At 41.2% G+C, this 19,352-nt stretch overlaps 3 protein-coding genes and 1 pseudogene across 4 annotated transcripts; all 4 read left to right on the top strand.

Moving 5' to 3' along the window:
• Positions 1–2,930: 2,930 nt before the first annotated feature.
• Positions 2,931–3,710, top strand: LOC311045875 (rho-related GTP-binding protein RhoA-B-like; the record flags this gene model as incomplete). Its single annotated transcript, XM_084057942.1, has 1 exon — positions 2,931–3,710. One exon carries the CDS (start codon positions 2,931–2,933, stop codon positions 3,516–3,518), a length of 588 nt encoding a protein of 195 aa, XP_083914068.1. The 3' UTR covers positions 3,519–3,710.
• Positions 3,711–8,486: 4,776 nt separating this feature from the next.
• On the top strand, positions 8,487–9,062 carry LOC311044882 (transforming protein RhoA-like; the record flags this gene model as incomplete). Its single annotated transcript, XM_084056693.1, has 1 exon — positions 8,487–9,062. The coding sequence occupies one exon, from the start codon at positions 8,487–8,489 to the stop codon at positions 9,060–9,062; it is 576 nt and encodes a 191-aa protein (XP_083912819.1).
• A 2,568-nt stretch (positions 9,063–11,630) lies between these two features.
• LOC311045836 (rho-related GTP-binding protein RhoA-B-like) lies at positions 11,631–12,525 on the top strand (the record flags this gene model as incomplete). Its single annotated transcript, XM_084057890.1, has 2 exons — positions 11,631–12,079; positions 12,387–12,525. 2 exons carry the CDS (start codon positions 11,631–11,633, stop codon positions 12,523–12,525), a joined length of 588 nt encoding a protein of 195 aa, XP_083914016.1.
• Positions 12,526–14,665: 2,140 nt separating this feature from the next.
• Positions 14,666–15,254, top strand: LOC311045837 (transforming protein RhoA-like; annotated as a pseudogene). The gene has a single exon. The product of its transcript is annotated as a transforming protein RhoA-like (transcript).
• The last annotated feature ends 4,098 nt before the right edge of the window (positions 15,255–19,352 follow it).

Genomic DNA, 19,352 nt, shown 5'->3' with positions numbered 1-19,352 from the left:
GGTAGCTCTATCAGACAGAACAAACCCTCTTCAACATACTGTAGGTTGTGTGTGTGTGTGTGTGTGTGTGTGTGTGTGTGTGTGTGTGTGTGTGTGTGTGTGTGTGTGTGTGTGTGTGTGTGTGTGCGTGTGCGTGTGCGTGTGCGTGTTAGGGCTGGGTATTGCCTAAAACCTCACGATCGAAAGCTATCACGATACAGAGGCAAAATGATCAATTAATTCATGAATTGATAGTTGATAACTTTATCGATCAATTAACCAATTCATTAATGTCTGACTGTACGTACTGTAATGCTTTACATTTCTGACTAATATAGTAGGCTATTCAATCAATCAATCAATCAATTAGCGCCACCATGTGTCAGACTGTCAGAGTTCTACAGACAATGAAACACAATTGAAGACAAACATTAACTGCCGGTCAAGAGGACTATGACGGATGGCGTCCTCTTTCTTACCCAGATACTGATGTTGTTCTTATGTGCTTCTCCATTGATCGTCCGCAAAGTCTTCCAGACATCCTAAAAAGGTGGGCCCTATTATTATTGTACCATGGATACAGGATGTGCCTTCTGAGCTCACCATCAATGGTTGCTGCTTGCAACCGCTCATTGTTGTGAATGGCCGCCAACTGAGTTATAAAATAGAACAAGGACTGTCTTATTGTTATGAGACAGATATAATATACATTTAATATAATATGATATATTCCTGGAGGACCGCTAACCAGCTTGAAACACGTGTTATCAATTTACACAATCCAGACCAGAAACCATATATTTGGGTTATCTTTGACCATATATATATGTGTCAAAGCTGTGGACTGGGTAATTATAGTTAACTAAAATGAAATAACTAAAGTTAGAATTTGAAAAGAACATTTTAGTTAAAGCGGCTCTATGTAACTTTTGTCCAATCTGTATGGCAGAGTATGTTAAATACAATATAACTTATACAATGGGGGTGGTTGTATTATGTCTCCCTGCTCTTCTATTGAGACATTTGGATCGTGTCAAAGGTCATGTCTCACCTAGACACAGGATCTGACACAAATGTTGACCTGATAGTGAAGATTCAATAGGCTCTATGCACAGCAGCCATATTGGAAAGACATTGGGCCTCTTCTTACTTCCTTCACAGGTGTTACCAATGAATGATATAAACGAAGGCGCTGTTCTGGTCAGGGTGCTGATATCGTGCATGTTGGCTCACTAGAAACACTCCATTTTGGTTCCCAAATGGCCCCTTATGGTGAGTGTGTAACTCTGAGAGTGTACAAATGGAACCAAATGGACCCGTAAGGGTCCATTTGGTTCCATTTGTACACTCTCAGAGTTATGGAGTTATGGGGGTCATTGAAAATAAGACAACCACTATGCCACACTAAATGGAACAGAACCTTAATTAGTATCATTGGTAACACCTGTGAAGGAAGTAAGGAAGGGGCCCAATTCATTCCCAATATGGCTGCTGTGCATAGAGCCTATTCATCTCCTGAGGCTTTTAAGTTGTTTATTTGTGCTGGCCCCTGACCTCTTTAAATGTTATTTCTACCCCACCTAGTGGTTGCTTTGTGTTATTTAATGCTCTCTTAGACGGTATATTCCAGTTTCAGTTTGTAGTGAAAGTGAAAGTAACTAGTTTATTGTTTATTCCTTCGTTGCCCTTTGAGAAGCAAGAATGTTGCAGTGTGTTCTCCACAGCTCTCCAACGTTGTGTGTCTTGGAGTAGATATGTCTGTGAGTAAACTCAAATATTATTGTGCCAAAGTGTGTAAGAAAATGTTTGAACCGTGATGTGTAGTCAATTGAGTTGCTTTTGTAATTTCATAGTAGTGTTTGTTGTTGGTCTACTCCAGGGGTAGGCAACATATTAGGCACGGTGCCAACATTGGGACAGGGGAGGCTGATCACTGGCACACTGGCATAAGTGTGCCAGTGTAAATATTCAAAACAAGTTTAGACAGTTAAATTAAGTCCCCTCATATCTACATGCAAATTACATCCTGCACATAATTCTACATTCAAACTCCTAACTGTGACAGGGGAGATAGGTGGGGTTATTTCTGTCTTGAGTCTAATGATCATTACATCCTAAAATAATGTATAGCCTATGGACAATCAAAATCAGTTGGAAATATAACATTTTGATGTGGTGTCATAATTAAACGTAATGTTGATTAACACACTGCCTCAAAAAAAGTAAAACTTGGCACTTCATGTCAAAAAGGTTGCTGATCCCTGGTCTACTCATTTGTGCCATGTGAGCTGCAGTTGTCTGTGATTACATCATCTATGTGTATATGTTTTCAGTAGTCAACAACACTGCTGTTACTTAACTAACTGTTACTAGGTAGCAGCTTATTTGTTTGTAATAGATTGATTTGAATGTTTTTCTGAAACTCTATTTCTCTGTTTGTTTTACAGTCTTACAAAAAAATGTCAACCCAATGTCAACCTACAGTGAAGACAATACTCTTCTAAAGAAACTGCTTTATTATTGGGAGTGTGTACGCTATCTGTCTAGCCTTTGCACGGACACGCAAGTGTGAGACAGAATATCATTTATTTTATTACTAAAATCATAGAGCTAAAAAACTGAACTAAACTAGCAAAGCCACCTCACCCACAACCCAAAACTAAACTGAAAATGAAAACAAAAAGTCACAATGAATGTGAACTATAATAACCCTGGATGTGGACAGTACATCCGACCACACTGACAGCTGGTCAGCTGTCCTCCAGGAATATATTTACCATCAGTATCAACGTTTCATTTTGTTACTCATAATAATAAGTGATAGCGTCATCATAGTGATAACACGAGCATCAGATCAACTTAGAACCAGCTGTGGGGTTAGTATTGAAAGATACCAGTGACCCTCCTATGAAAGCATTAGAAATAATATTTCACTGGTGATCATATACGCTATGGCAGCAATTAGGAAAAAGCTGATCGCAGTGGGAGATGTAGACTGTGGGAAGACGTGTCTACTCATTGTGTTCTATTACGGCCAGCTCCCAGAGGTCCATGTACCTATAGCGTGTGAAAACTGTGTCGCTGACATTGAAGTGGATCAAAAACAGGTCGAGCTAGTGCTTGTGGACACATCCGGTCAAGAGGACTATGCCAGACTGCGTCCTCTTTCTTACCGAGATACTGATGTTGTTCTTATGTGCTTCTCCATTGATCATCCGGATAGTCTTGAGGACATCCCAGAAAAGTGGGCCCCAGAAGTCAAACACTTCTGCCCTAATGTTCCCATTATCTTGGTGGGAAATAAAAAGGACCTGCGCGATGACGAGCACACCTGCAGGGAGCTGGCCAAAATGAAGCAAGAACCAGTGACACTGGAGGAGGGGCGTGACATGGCAAACAGGATCGGTGCCGTCGGATACATGGAGTGCTCTGCAAAAACAAAGGATGGTGTGGGGGAATGTTTTGAGATGGCCACCAGGGCGGCACTAAAACCTCGACAGTGGGAAAAAAAGAAAGGCAATAAATGTCGTCTACTGTAAATGGAGGCATGAGGACTGCTTCCTGCAACTTCCACTCCTCCAACCCACCCACAAGAAACTTTTTTACTGAAGGCAACGTCTAAACCGCATTAACCCTGGTGTCCCTGTTTTTGGCACATAATTAAAATGACAAAATAGCAAAAATAGATCTACAAATTGTAACTGTATTGTGGATCTTGTGTATTTATGTATGTGTACGTTTATTTAATTGTGCTAGAGCAGGGGTCTTCAACGTTTTCAGGCCAAGGACCCCCTAGTTGAGAGAGAGAGATGAAGCAGGGACCCCTTAACTGAGAGAGAGATGAAGCAGGGACCCCCTCTATATTGTATAAAATTGTTTCAGATTTTTTTTTAAATCCTCTTTTTTACCTCTACACCTATACCTCTTTGCCAAAAATAGCAGATCTACAAGCTCACAACGCCTCGCAGCGCGAGGCGTTGTGAGCTTGTAGATCTGCTATTTTTGGCTAATGTTCCCCTCAGAATAGGGATGCTAGGGTTCAAGTGGTTTTAAAAAAAATCCTCTCGAACAAAGATTTGGCGGACCCCCTATAGTAGCTCTGAGGACCACCTAGGGGTCCCGGACCCCCTGTGCTAGAGGTTTGGGCCACTACACGGCTTTCACACCTACATTACACCGCCAATCCGACCGATCATCAGCAAGAGACAAATGGAAATAAGGGGGAAAAAAGCATTAAAACAGCACTTTATAAGATGAGATGTGTTTTCAAAAGCGATTTAAAGAGGACGCTGACTCTGCTAGCCTAAGATCAATGGATCAACGGTGCCCGGGCCGCAAAAGCCCGGTCCCCCCGGGTGACACAGTGAGTTTAAGGGTGGATCCAGGAGGGCTCTATCCGAGGATCTAAGCCGGCGCACTGGCTCATGGGGTTCAGCAAGTCCACAATGTCGGGTTTCTTTGTGCTGGTTAGTAATCTAAAAGTTTTAGATTTAAAGACCATGTATTATGCAAGTGCATTTAAAATACTTTTGTTATTATATTGAGCCTTTAAATGTCCTAACGGCCTTATTTAGATCAAAATGTGCACAGTTGTGGCTGTTTTCTGAGTGTTTCCTTCATTTTAGACTTGTAGGCTATCTCAGTCGGTTACATATACTGTAAATGTTGTTTAAACCAGTGAAATTGCTGCATATGATACATCCATATCAGGGGCCCTTTTGATACAAAACCCCACGGCAAAAAAAGTTAATTCACGCCACTGACTGTTAGAACAGCATTTTCGGTTTGTCGGGTCCATAAAATAACCCAATTTTAGGGGTCCATTAGGGGTTGGGTCCGTCATTTTGAACCTGTGAAGAGCTCTATATGTATATAATAAATATATTATATAATATATAGTATATCTAATTTAATGTTCACTATTTATTCTGACATCCTCATTACTAAACGTTTATTGAAATGCAATGTTTCATGTAGTTCTTCCAACTTTCACCATTGAGTATAAAGATTGAATATCCATTAAATAGAAAGTCTGAAAATGACTTTAACATTTACAATCTGGTCTTTATCCAGAGCTACTTAGTGCTTATAGTTAGTGTAGTAACTGGAGCTGATAATATGCCTGACTACGCCACCTCCCGCTTGTGGAGGGGGCAGGAGGAACCCCTAAACCAGGCTCATTTTGGGTTGAGGGCCACATTGGTCCAACGGTGACTTGAGGTGGGCAGCCACCACGGGCACACATACCACGTGTGTGTGTGTGTGTGTGTGTGTGTGTGTGTGTGTGTGTGTGTAGTCCAGGGGCCAAGACATATTTTGGTACCACCTAAGGTGACCGTAAAGTTTTTGTATTTTTGTCTTCCTACATGTCTCTAGTTTATATTTTGGTATGATAACCCTTCCAATCTTGTAGCTTAATGGCAGTTATCACTACCTACCGGCTAATGTATCCGGTAGGAGACACAAAGTAGAATCTTTGTGTCTCCTACCCCGGGCATCACATTATTGCAACAAAAAACAAAATATATCCATGTATTCAAGGCTTCATGGGGTGTGCAATTGATAACTTCTCAGATTTTTGGTGTTTGCAAAAAGACTGCTTTCCATAAGCTTGTAAAAGTTGACCCTCCTTCGGTCTGGGGTGGTCATAGCTGAATGGGTAGAGAGTCCCCCTGAAAAACTTAAAGGAGGAGTTCACCCAAAAAAATATTTATTTTCTATCAATTGCACACCCCATGAAGCCTTGAATACATGGATATATTTGTTTTTTGTCGCAATAATTTGATGCCCGGGGTAGGAGACACAAAGATTCTACTTTGTGTCTCCTACCGGATACATTAGCCGGTAGGTAGTGATAACTGCCATTAAGCTACAAGATTGGAAGGGTTATCATACCAAAATATAAACTAGAGACATGTAGGAAGACAAAAATACAAAAACTTTACGGTCACCTTAGGTGGTACCAATTTGTGTTGAATATCAGTGTTGGCCCCTGGACTAGTGTGTGTGTGTATACATACAAACAAACATACACACATACACATATATAAATAGCTACTTTAATATGGACTTTAAACGCACAACAATGGATATTTTAAGTAGCCCCATTTACACACATTACCTTGTCAAAGCCTACATTTACATTTGCAGTTTCTGTTGGCTAATTAGTGTCCATTTTTAGTTTCTGTTGAATTAATGTGTGAATTAATGTGTCAAAAATACTTTTTTTTTTTTTTTTTTTACTTCTTGCTGATACAAGACACCATAGGCCTACATCTCTTTGCTTTAACTAACTTGTCAATATCAGGGACCAGATTCTGAGCAGTTAACACTTTCATGATGTTATTTAGATGTCCATGTGTCAGATGTGAGCGCAGTTTGGATTTATTGATGTTCATTACAGAGAAAGCCTGCTCACAGAGATATGTTGTGCCAAACATGGAGAGGATCTTTGAGGCAAACATTTTAAACACAGGATATTTCGTTCCCAGTCCCAGATTTTGATCAAATTCCCCCAAGGGACCATTAAACAATCTTTTAATTGCGTGATCATTCTGCATTTCAATTAGTTCCAGCTGGAGATCATGCATGGGATCCAGGAAGGTTGTACACAGCATCTGACGAAGCATTGGTCTGAAGTGGGAAACAAAATACAGAGAATTCTGTCTTTAGCAAAGATATTAAAACGCTTCTGAACCCACTTGCCAGCTGTGATATTTTTTCCATGTACATGTGCATCTTGCGCTTGTTTCCATTAGCGACATTTACAGACAGCAAGGTGGGGAAGTGACCCAGGATGTTTTTTGTTTTTTGACCTTTCCGCGGGCCGCCAAACGCCCGCGGGCCGCCACCTTGACAAGCCTGCCCTAAACCTTAGAATGTTCAACCTTAGAATAGTCAGTAAGGCAAGAAATGATCAATTAAAGTGACAAGTTACAGTTAGGGGGAGACCAGGGACAAAAGTAACAGGGGGCAAAAGTAACACACTCAATAATTCTAATTAGGAACAAGCTAGAGGGGTGAGACTTCTTGTGCACATGCTCAGTAGGGTCCTCTCTCTGCCTATGGAAGGATAGAATGATAATTTCATCTCAGCAGAAGTTTAACAAAACTCCCCAACCACTGTTACAACTGCCCCCGTCACAGGGGCAATCACGTAACACTGTGACTTAGGGCACATATATATGTTTCTTATAGCAAAAGATGACTAGGATATTTCAAGTAGTCTGTGAATTATGAAGGCAAATACAAAAAGTGTTACTTTCGTCCCCGGTCTCCCTACTCTCCTAATAGGGAAGGGCGGGTCGGCCCGTACACACGGTACTACCAAGGTACTATTGGGGAAAGAGAGGGGGACAGGCCTGGCACCAAACTTATGCAATATAACATACTGATCAATACAAAAACATGAAGTGTCAGGGATTTACATACACACCAATAAAAAACAAAGGTCCCACAGTGCAGTCCCAAGAGAGGAAAGGAAGCCTTGTGTAACAGGGCGGACCCGGCCTTGAACACGGTTACACTAACATAACGATGGCCAAAACGCAAAACCTCCTATGTGCAAATTTCGTGATTTTCGGATTTCACTGTAGATGAGGACTATAGGCTATGCTGCTCAGGAGAGGAGAGAAGTCAGAACCAATTAAAACAACGTCACTATGAGTGCAACCCACCGTTGTATACCGTTGTACCAGTATCTCCAGGGGTGTTCACTCTCCATTCCGACATCTCACCACTCCGACTAGTGGCTTCCGCGTGCGGTTAGGGTTAGGGTTAGGTATAGGGTTCGTCAACGTCGGAAAGGCGACATGTCGGAAAGGAGAAATGCACCCATCTCCAGGTCTTTAGACACAGCACAGGGGTTCATTGGAGGTCATTTCATTTGTAAACTGAAATAAAATAATACATTAAAAAAGAAAAACACAACAATGTTGATACAAATTGAAGTGCTATAAGCATGGTAAGCATCCATGTACTCAAACAGTAGGCTAATAAACAAAGACCAGCAGTAGCATGTGCTCAAACAAACAACAGGCTAGCAGTGGCATTAGCCGCAACAAACAAAAGGGTAGCCTTACACATGGTTATTATGTGCTAGACAAGGTTGAGCTTTGGCCTCGCATGAATTCTCCTTCACCCTTCATGAGAGGGGAAACACCATCCCCTGCAGCAGAGTCAAATGGCTCTCTACTGGGTCAGGTGCACCATTCACCTCGATTCCCACATTACCATTTGGTTACATTTGTAAAGCCTACTCTTCGGAGCTACACCAAAACTGACAGTGAACGTCGTGACGCCCCCCGCCTACACCAGGTAGAATAAAGCCCAATGTTTACAATCACAGAGGAGACGCATAAAGCGGGCGGAAAGGCGACTACATTGATACTGCAGGTAACAATCAGCCCACTGATGAGGGGGAGGAGCATGGGCAGTGGGCAGAGTGGGAGACAACGCTCATCCTGCTACAAAAGCATTAGAAAACATTTCACTGGTGATCGTACGCTATGGCAGCAATTAGAAAGAAGCTGGTCGTAGTGGGAGATGGAGATAGTGGGAAGCAGTGTCTACTCATTGTGTTCAGTAAGGACCAATTCCCAGAGGTTTATGTACCTAGAGTGTTTGAGAACTATATCCTGGACATTGAAGTGGATGGATTGATGGTCGAGCTAAGCCTTTGGGACACAACCGGTCAAGAGGACTTTGACAGACTGCGTCCTCTTGCTTACCCAGATACTGATGTTGTTCTTATGTGCTTCTCCATTGGTAATCCGGATAGTCTTGAGAACATCCCAGAAAAGTGGGCCCCAGAAGTTAAACACTTCTGCCTTAACGTTCCCATTATCTCGGTGGGAAATAATAAGGACCTGCGCAATGACGAGCACACCCACAGGGAGCTGGCCAAAATGAAGCAAGAACCAGTGACACTGGAAGAGGGTCGTGACATGGCAGACAGGATCGGTGCCTTTGGATACATGGAGTGCTCTGCAAAAACAAAGGATGGTGTCAGGGAAGTTTTTGAGATGGCCACCAGGGCGGCACTAAGACCTCGACAACAGGGAAAAAAGTGTATTCTACAATAAATGTATTCTACTGTAAATGGAGGCATGAGGACTGCTTCCTGCAACCCCCACTCCCCCAACCCACTCACAATTTTTTTTTTTACTAAAGGTAATGTCTTAACCGCATTAACCCTGGCGTCCCTGTTATGGGCACAGAATTAAATTACAAAATGTTTAAAATAGATCTACAAATTGTAACTGTTGTGGATCTTGTGTATTTACGTAGGTTTAGGTTTATTTAATTGTACTAGAGGTTCAGGTTGCTACGCGGCCCTCACACCGTTGCACCGGCAATCCGACCCATATGTCAAAGTGTCGGGGGCTTGAGCTGCCAGCCAGCAAATTGGTGCTACTGGGAACCAACGCACGGGCATCGGTCACGAGGACGTCCCACACTAACATACGTGGATGTAGGAGAATGATGCAGGAGCGCTAAGTACCAACAAACTGGCCAGATGTATGGAGAACCGGGATGACTGGAAGCGACGATGGAGTCTGAGTCCGAGTCTGAGGATGACCTAAAGAGAGAGAGACACCTTTGAACCGCCAATCCGACCGATATGTCTGAGTCATAGTGTCGGGGGCTTTGTCAGAGTAGACGTTGTACCTGTCTGTCTGTCTCCCCTTTGTGCCCATGTATGGAGATCTCTGTATCTGTCTGTCTACCGGTGTCCCTTTTAAGGCCACATATAGAGATCTAGGTTTGAGGTTTGTTATGGTTATGTTTGAGTCAGAGTGATGTGGCCGTGGTCCGGCCTCCTGCCGACCGGCCCGCCGTCCCAATAGTTATTTTGATTTAGGATTCTCCTTTTGTCTTGGTTTTGTTTGTTTCATATTCTCTGGAGATATAATATTGGAAATTATTGCAAACATTGTCTTTTGTTTTTCTTTGAAGATGTTAAATATAACTGTACTGCCTTTTTCTTCTTGGGGCAACAAATATTTTTGTCAAATTGAAAAATCACTAAACATAAATGATGTCACTTCATCGTACAACTAGGCATATATAGTTGGACCTTTTATTGATCCCTCGGAGGGAAACAGTTATCAAGAAGCAGCACAGCAGTTAGAGTTACAGAGTTACCGATACTGTAAGAAAAGTATTGTAGAATTCAGCAATACAAAGGGAAGAAATAACATTACAGAAGCACCACCAATAATGAACAACAGCATACAATAGTTTACACCTATACAAATAGCCTGCACTATGCAGAATAAAAACACAAGGTCACACACTAAATCAGTCTATAATAATCAGTGATACAGGGCTAGGTCGTACTAGGATATAGGCCTCAAATGGTTATATAAATTAAGCAAGAGTGGTCAGGTTTTTGTCAGTATTCAATTGTGTTCCAATAGAAAATTCTTTTTAATACTTTAATGAGTAAATCGTCTCCATTGAAACCTTTGTCAACGCATGACTATGTAGTCAGAGAGATCAGCGAGGGATACTGCTGTGTGTCATACCGCACTTGCCAACTACAAGTGCTAAAATCCATATTGTAAGTCGCTCTGGATGAGAGCATCTGCTAAATGCCTAAATGGTAAAGTCCATGGCCAAACAACATTAATGGTTAGCTGCTATCTATACACTGTGACCCATATTCCTTTAATTATGTGAAGTAATACTTGAGTACATGAAGTCCAAAATGTCAGATAAAAACCCTTTGTGTATTATGAACCATACCAATGCAATATGAAAAGACTTGAAACTCTTTCCACAAGTTTAAATGGAAACTTTGTATTTTTGTGTAACTATGTTACAAGAAAACACCAAGTTTCCATGTTAGTTGTTGGGGTGTTTTGCCAAGTACAATTGCACATACTTGGAATTCATCCTCTGCATTTACCCATCCTAACTATTAGGAGCAGTGGGCAACTGTTGAATAGCCTGCGGGGAAGATTGATCTGTGATTATGAATACACAAAAATGACATAGTTGTCACTGACACATTTGAAAAATATCCAGGAATTGGTCTGCTGGCAGTGTGCACAAGAAGGATGGTGCTGAACGGCCTATTAGTTTGCAAGACTATGGCTACGGACAGACAGACAGACAGACAGACAGACAGCTGTACTGTACTGTATCACTCTGGTGTACTCTGGCCTTACAATAAAAAGATTACTTGCATAAAACAATCCACGTCAATGGCGTATCAACTTTTAAATGAGCCTATAAATGTATACAGTATCTTATCTTGTCTGATATGCACCACTCCATAGGTCACTGATCAAACACATTGTATCATGTTATAAATATGGACTCAAGGTTGACTGTTTTACTGTTACACTATTAACATAAAACATTTGAGTACATACGGATGGACGAATGCAGGTAGGTATTGTACTCAAATGGCAAATATTAATTACTATTATTTGGAGTCGATTTAAATATTTTTTTCATACGGCAGCCTTTTAGAATGTAAATTTTTTGGGGGGGTCATTTTGTTTTTCTTTGAGGACTTGGCGGGCCGAATTAAGATGGTCAAAGGGCCGGGTCCGCCCCCCGGGCCGTATGTTGCCCATGTGTGGACAACACCCATCCTGCTACAAAAGCCTTAGAAAACATTTCACTGGTGATCATACGCTATGGCAGCAATTAGAAAGAGGCTGGTCGTAGTGGGAGATGGAGATAGTGGGAAGACGTGTCTACTCGTTGTGTTCAGTAAGGGCTACTTACCAGAGCTTTATGTACCTACAGTGTTTGAGAACTATACCATGGACATTGAAGTGGATGAAAAACAGGTCGAGCTAAGCCTTTGGGACACAGCCGGTGATAAGGACTATGACAGACTGCGTCCTCTTTCTTACCCAAATACTGATGTTGTTCTTATGTGCTTCTCCATCGATCGTCCGCAAAGTCTTCTGGACATCCTAAAGAGGTGGGCCCCAGAGGTCAAACACTTCTGCCCTAATGTTCCCATTATCTTGGTGGGAAATAAAAAGGACCTGCGCAATGACGAGCACACCCGCAGGGAGCTGGCCAAAATGAGGCAAGAACCAGTGACACTGGAGCAGGGTCGTTGCCTGGCCTACTTGTTGTTAACTAGTTGTAAGAACTATTGTTGTATTGTTGTATTGGATCTATTAGCTCGTGCTCATTTGATTTGGCTATTTTATCTCATGTGTTTATGAAAGTAGATAGCTGATATATTGCACTTTTACCTTAGCGCTAGGTATACTCTTGGTTGCTTGTTTTTACAGGAAATGCACTTAAGACCTCTGGTGATTAGTAGTTTCGTTCCCTACCTATGTTGAATGCACTTATTGTAAGTCGCTTTGGATAAAAGCGTCTGCTAAATGACTGTAATGTAATGTAATGTAATGTTGTGACATGGCAGACAGGATCGGTGCCTTTGGATACATGGAGTGCTCTGCAAAAACAAAGGATGGTGTGAGGGAAGTTTTGGAGATGGCCACCAGGGCGGCACTAAAACCTCGACAACAGGGAAAAAAGAAAAGCAATAAATGTCTTCTACTGTAAATGGAGGCATGAGGACTGCTTCCTGCAACCCCCACTCCCCCAACCCACTCACAAAAAAAAACATTTTACTAAAGGTAATGTCTTAACTGCATTAACCCTGGCGTCCCTGTTATGGGCACAGAATTAAATTACAACATTTTTAAAATAGATCTACAAATTGTAACTGTTGTGGATCTTGTGTATTTACGTAGGTTTAGGTTTATTTAATTGTACTAGAGGTTCAGGTTGCTACGCGGCCCTCACACCGTTGCACCGGCAATCCGACCCATATGTCAAAGTGTCGGGGGCTTGAGCTGCCAGCCAGCAAATTGGTGCTACTGGGAACCAACGCACGGGCATCGGTCACGAGGACGTCCCACACTAACATACGTGGATGTAGGAGAATGATGCAGGAGCACTAAGTACCAACGAACTGGCCAGATATATGGAGAACTGGGAAGACTGGAAGCGACGATGGAGGGCTCGCCTGAGGACGACCTAGAGAGCGAGAGAGACACCTTTGCACCGCCAATCCGACCGATATGTCTGACTCATAGTGTCGAAGGCTTTGTAAGACTGAGTAGACATTGTACCCGTCTGTCTGTCTCCCCTTTGTGCCCACGTATGGATTGGAATCCTGAAAAGTAAAGTTTGTATTTAATTTCAAATGCATTTACTTATTCTTATGTTAACTTTATGAACTTAAATACAAATATTTTGGACATAAAAAATGAACATTTTAGAATTTTAATACCAGTCATTAAGCTACTACGACTGAAGTAATTAAAGCGGGTCATGTTTGCAATTGTAGCAGCTGAAATCAATAATATATCAGTATTCTGATATTAACCTGTGGGCCGCATTAAGTGAAGGTGGAGGCCGCATGTGGCACCCGGGCTGCCAGTTGCCCATGTATGATGTAGAGTAAAATGGCCACTATGTGAAGGTATTTATGTTGACCTGAACAGCTGGAGATCAGATCTGAACTGAAGTTCTGTTTTCTTGTTATCAGATGACACTTAGGTCAGAGGGTTTGGCTTATTACTCTCATCATTGTTGTCTGTTCTTGTTTGCTGGAGCCCCGCACACTCGGAGCCCCCCACCTCACGTCTAAAATACACTTTTTGGCTAGACAAATCTGGTCAATAGAAAAATTCCACTGGTTTCATAAGTTCAACATTATCAATTACCAGAGCATTGCTTTTAACACAGTTAAAAAGATTACAGTAATTCTCCCGCCACACTTGAGCAATCTTCTCTTGGCCACAGACCCAATATCAGGTGGTAAGCAATATGCCCCAAAGTTTAAGAACTACAATAAAGCAACAAAAATACTATTTATAAATTACACAGGGGCATGCGCTCACACACTTACTATGACCGTGGACATTTTGACTGTAGCGCAGTCAAAATGACTGAGCTACAGAGCTACAGCACTGCATGCACTGATGTGCTTGTAGAACCACTACGTTATACAAAGCCTGCAGAAACACCTATAAAAACATAGAAATGACTGAGGAACCAAAACGAAATACTTCTACTCCTATACACCCATACAAGATGTAACAAAGAGGCGAGCGGAGGGGGAAGACAGAAACGCGGCCAGTGTGAGAGCAGAAGTTAGGCCAATTGCATTTTAGGGAAGACAAGAAAACAGCCAACCTAAAGGCCAAACCGCACCAAGGCAATTAGTCGCAACTCTGCAACAAAAACGTTTTAAGGTCAACCGCACCAATGCAACTCCTTGCAACTGCCATTGGGGGAAATGGTTGCAAGACAAGTAGTTGCAAGTAGTTCCATGTTGCAAGGAGTTGCAGGGCGAATCATTGTTGTGGATGTGGAGTGGGCTTAAAAGTACTCAGTACTTTACAGCCTTCCTAGGAATGCACTGCAGTAAAAGTAAAATATTTTTCTTGGAAATGTACTCAAGTAAGAGTAATAAGTATCAAAAAAAATCTAATACTCAAGTAAAGTACGGATCCTCAGAATCTGTACTCAAGTACAATACTCAAGTACATTTACTCCATTACTGTCCACCACTGCCCATTTGGTTACATTTGTAAAGCCTACTCTTCATGCACTCTGGCAGTGGACAGAGTGGGAGAAAACACTCAGCCTGCTACAAAAGCATTAGAAAACATTTCACTGGTGATCATATGCTATGGCAGCAATTAGAAAGAAAGCTGGTCGCAGTGGGAGATAGAGATAGTGGGAAGACGTGTCTACTCGTTGTGTTCAGTAAGGACATGTTTCCAGAGCTTTTTGTACCTGTGTTTGAGAACTATACCCTGGACATTGAAGTGGATGAAAAGCAGGTTGAGCTAAGCCTTTGGGACACAGCCGGTGGTGAGGACTATGAGAGACTGCGTCCTCTTAAGTACCCGGATACTGATGTTGTTCTTATGTGCTTCTCCATCGATCGTCCGGATAGTCTTGAGGACATCCCAGAAAGGTGGTTCCCAGAGGTCAAACACTTCTGCCCTAACGTTCCCATTATCTTGGTGGGAAATAATAAGGACCTGAGCGATGACGAGCACACCCGCAGGGAGCTGGCCAAAATGAAGCAAGAACCAGTGACACTGGAGGAGGGGCGTGACATGGCAGACAGGATCGGTGCCTTTGGATACATGGAGTGCTCTGCAAAAACAAAGGATGGTGTGAGGGAAGTTTTAGAAATGGCTACCAGGCTGGCACTAGGACCTCGACGATGTGGAAAAAAGAAATGCGATTGCAAATGTCTTCTACTGTAAATGGAAGCGTGAGGACTGCTTCCTGCAACCCCGACTCCCCCAACCCACTCACAAAAAAAAACAACGTTTTGCTAAAGGTAATGTCTTAACCGCATTAACCCTGGCGTCCCTGTTATGGGCACAGAATTAAATTACAACATTTTTAAAATAGATCTACAAATTGTAACTGTGTTGTGGATCTTGTGTATTTACGTAGGTTTAGGTTTATTTAATTATACTAGAGGTTCAGGTTGCTACACGGCCCTCACACCGTTGCACCGGCAATCCGACCCATATGTCTTAGTCATAGTGTCAAAGGCTTTGTCAGAGTAGACAGACAGACGGGTAGTTGTACCCGTCTGTCTGTCTCCCCTTTGTGCCCATGTATGGAGATCTCTGTATCTGTCTGTCTACCTGTGTCCCTTTTATGCCCACATATAGAGATCTAGGTTTGAGGTTTGTTTATGGTTATGTTTGAGTCAGAGTGTCGTGGCCGTGGTCTGCCCTCCTGCCGACCGGCCCGCCCTCCCAATAGTTATTTTAATTTAGGATGTAATATATAGTTTTGTCTCCTTTTGTCTTGGTTTTGTTTATTTCATATTCTCTGGAAATAAAATATTGGAAATTATTGCAACCATTGTCTTTTGTTTTTCTTTAAAGACTTAATATAACTCTACTGCCTTTTTTTCTTGGGTCAACAAATACTTTTGTCAAATTGAAAAATAAATCAATACACATAAATAATATCACTATTCATCGTACAACTAAGTATATATAGATAGACCTTTATTGATCCCTCTGGGTTGTCAAGAAGCAGCACAGCAGTTAGAGTTACAGAGTTACCGATACAGAATAAGAAAAGTACTGTAAGATACAGCAATACAAAGGGAAGAAATAACATTACAGAAGCACCACCAATAATGAACATCAGTGTACAATAGTTTACACCTATATAAATAGCCTGCACTAAGCAGAATAAAAACACAAGGTCACACACTAAATCAGTCTATAATAATCAGTGATACAGGGCTCGGTTAAACAAGGATATAGGGCTCAAGTTGTTAAGCAAAAGTGGTCAGGTTTTTGTCAGTATTCAATTGCGTTCTAATAGCAAATGCTTTTTAATACTTTAATGAGTAAATCGTCTCCATTGAAACCTTTGCCAACGCATGACTATGTAATCAGAGAGATCAGCGAGGGATACTGCTGTGTGTCATACCACACTTGCCAACTGCAAGTGCTAAAATCCATATTGTAAGTCGCTCTAAGAGCATCTGCTAAATGCCAAAATGGTAAATTGTAAAGCCCATGTCTGTCCCAACAGCCAGTTAGTAAGCTGCTATGTGTACACTGTGACCCATATTCCTTTAGAGTACATGAAGTCCAAAATGTCTGATAAAAACCCTTTGTGTATTATGAACCATGCACACATGCAATATGAAAAGACTGGAAGCTCATTTTCTTTCCCCACGTTTCCACTAAATGGAAACACTTTGTGTTTTTGTGTGACTATGTTATACGGAAACACCAAGTTTCCATGTTAGCTGTTGAGGCGTTTTGCCAAGTACTATGTTTAATAGCCTGGAGGGAAGATTGATCTGTGATTATTAATACACAAAGAAGATGACATAGTTGTCACTGACAGATTAAAAACATATCCAGGAATGGGTCTGCTGGCAGTGTGCACAAAGAAGGATGGTGCTGAACAGCCTATCAGTTTGCGAGACTATAGCTGCGGACAGACAGACCGACAAGACAGAAAAGACAGACAGGGGATGACACATACAATCTTCAACCTCCTGCCGGAGAGAGTTTCCAGATCAGTCTATTCTATTATAAAAAATATAGTATTATTCATCCAAGTGGTTGTCAGTGGTGGAAAAAGTACTCAAATGTTTTACTTAAGTAAAAGTATCGATACTGCAATGTAGAAATACTCTGTCACAAGTAAAAGTCTGGAATTCTAGTAAAAGTACAAAAGTATTGGCATCAAAATGTACTTAAAGTACCAAAAGTAAAAGTACCCTTTATGCAGCATGTCCCACTTCAGTTTTCAAAATGTATAAAGATCTTTTGAAAATAGCAGATCTACAAGCTCACAGCGCGTCGCATCGCGACACGTTGTGAGTGGTTAATGTTTGTTTAGTAATAAAAATAAAGTACATGTAGCCTACTGAAACAGATGGTCCTCTGTAGCAGTACAGTATACACTCCCCTCAACTACCTGTACCTAGGTCTAGTTCAGGGGTGGGCAACTTTGGTGATGCATGGAGAGGGCCACTATATTTCCACACTCACTCCAGAGGGCCACATTGCATACTGTTGGGCAGACACCTCTTATCTCCGTATTTTAACATTTTTTCGTAAATGAATGCCGTACTTAACCATTCTATGTCTCACAAAAGTAGCAAAAATAGCCGATCTAAAAGCTCAAAACGTGTTGCACTGGGACACGTTTTGAGCTTGTAGATCTGCTATTTTTGTGCTATTTTTTTTTTTTATTAGAATCCTGAAAAGTAACATTTTTATTAAATTTCAAATGCAAAAAGACAGTATAATTGTAATTCTAGTCATTAAGCTAATATAGACTGAAGCAATTAAAGCGGGTCGTGTTTGCATGTTTGGAGTACTGTGTCTACAGAAGTGATCAGATTTAGATAATGCAGTACTGTATCAACAGAAGTGATTAGGTAATAATACAGTACTGTAGCAACAGAAGTGATCAGAATTAGTTAATAATACAGTACTGTTTCTACAGAAGTGACTAGGACACACACCCCCAGGTACTGATAACCTGCGGTGGAAGAAGTACTCAATATTTTTTTTGCTTGAGTGAAAGTAGCAATACCACATTAGTAGAAATAGTAGAAATCCACACATGTAAAGAAATCATAATATTAAGGCCCATAAATAAATAATCTTATGTGATCAAATTAAGTAGAATAACACAGGAAAAAAAGTATTGAACACACCAACTGAAATAATACTAGTGGAGAAGCCTTGGTTTGTATGATGCTTCCTGTATGAAGAAACTCATGGCCCACACTGCTCAGATGGGATTTCGGCCCATTCCTCTTGCAAAAACACAGTTTATGGAGGCCTCCGCGAACTGAACAACTGAACACTGAACAATGTGAGCTATTTGCATTATTTTTATTTATTTTATTTTATTTTCTGTTTTTATTGTGTGGTGTTGTTCTCTTGTGATATGGATCCTCCTGGGTCTGAAATAAAGATTGAATTGAAAATTGAATTGATGGTGAGTTCACTGCTACTGTTGGAGCCAACCAGTGGTGGAAAAAGTACTCAAATGTTTTACTTAAGTAAAAGTATCAATACTTCAATGTAGAAATACTCTGTTACAAGTAAAGGTCCGGAATTCAAAATGTGCTTGAGTAGAAGTATAAAAGTAAAAGTACTCATTGTGCAGTTTTCAAATGTATAAAAATATTTTGAAAATAGCTTGCAGATCAGCTATTTTCAAATGGTCGAAATGTACTGTATATAGGGCTGAAGTGGTTCATGTATGTTTTGTAATAATAATCAAAATCTACAAAGTAACTAGTAACTGAAGTTTTCGCATAATTGTAGTAAAAGTACAATATTTGCCTCTGAGATGTAGTGGAGTAGAAAAAGTTCTGTCGATTGGAAATGCTCAAGTAAAGTAAAAACTACCTCAAAATTGTACTTAAGTACATGTACTTAGTTACTTTCCACCACTGGAACCAACCCAAGGCACAGCTAGAGGGGGAAGAGGACGCACCACCGAAGTGGATACTGCAGCGTGACAGCAACACTGTAGAGCTCCGGACCCTAATGCTGCTGGACAATAAAATACGTATTAAAATAGCTCTATATTCTGATAGTAATTGTTGCTTTAGGGTGTTTGTTGAGTAACGGGGGCCTCGCCTTCTCTCTAGGTCTTTAGTGAACAGCGAATGAATGATTGCATTTTATTTGTGTAGCGCTTTTCCAAACACAGTTACAAAGTGCTTTACAGACATGTTAAAAACAGCAAACATCAGCAAGAGGATATATATAGAGGATAAATGGAAATAAGGGGGGAAAAAGGCATTAAAACAGCACTTTATATAGTATATGAGATGCGTTTTCAAAAGC

The sequence above is a fragment of the Gymnoscopelus microlampas genome, assembly GCF_963454915.1.
Source record: "Gymnoscopelus microlampas genome assembly, chromosome: 5".
Classification (NCBI taxonomy): Eukaryota; Metazoa; Chordata; class Actinopteri; order Myctophiformes; family Myctophidae; genus Gymnoscopelus; species Gymnoscopelus microlampas.
Note: the sequence above shows the minus strand (reverse complement) of the source record. Positions and strands in the feature narration are given on the sequence as shown.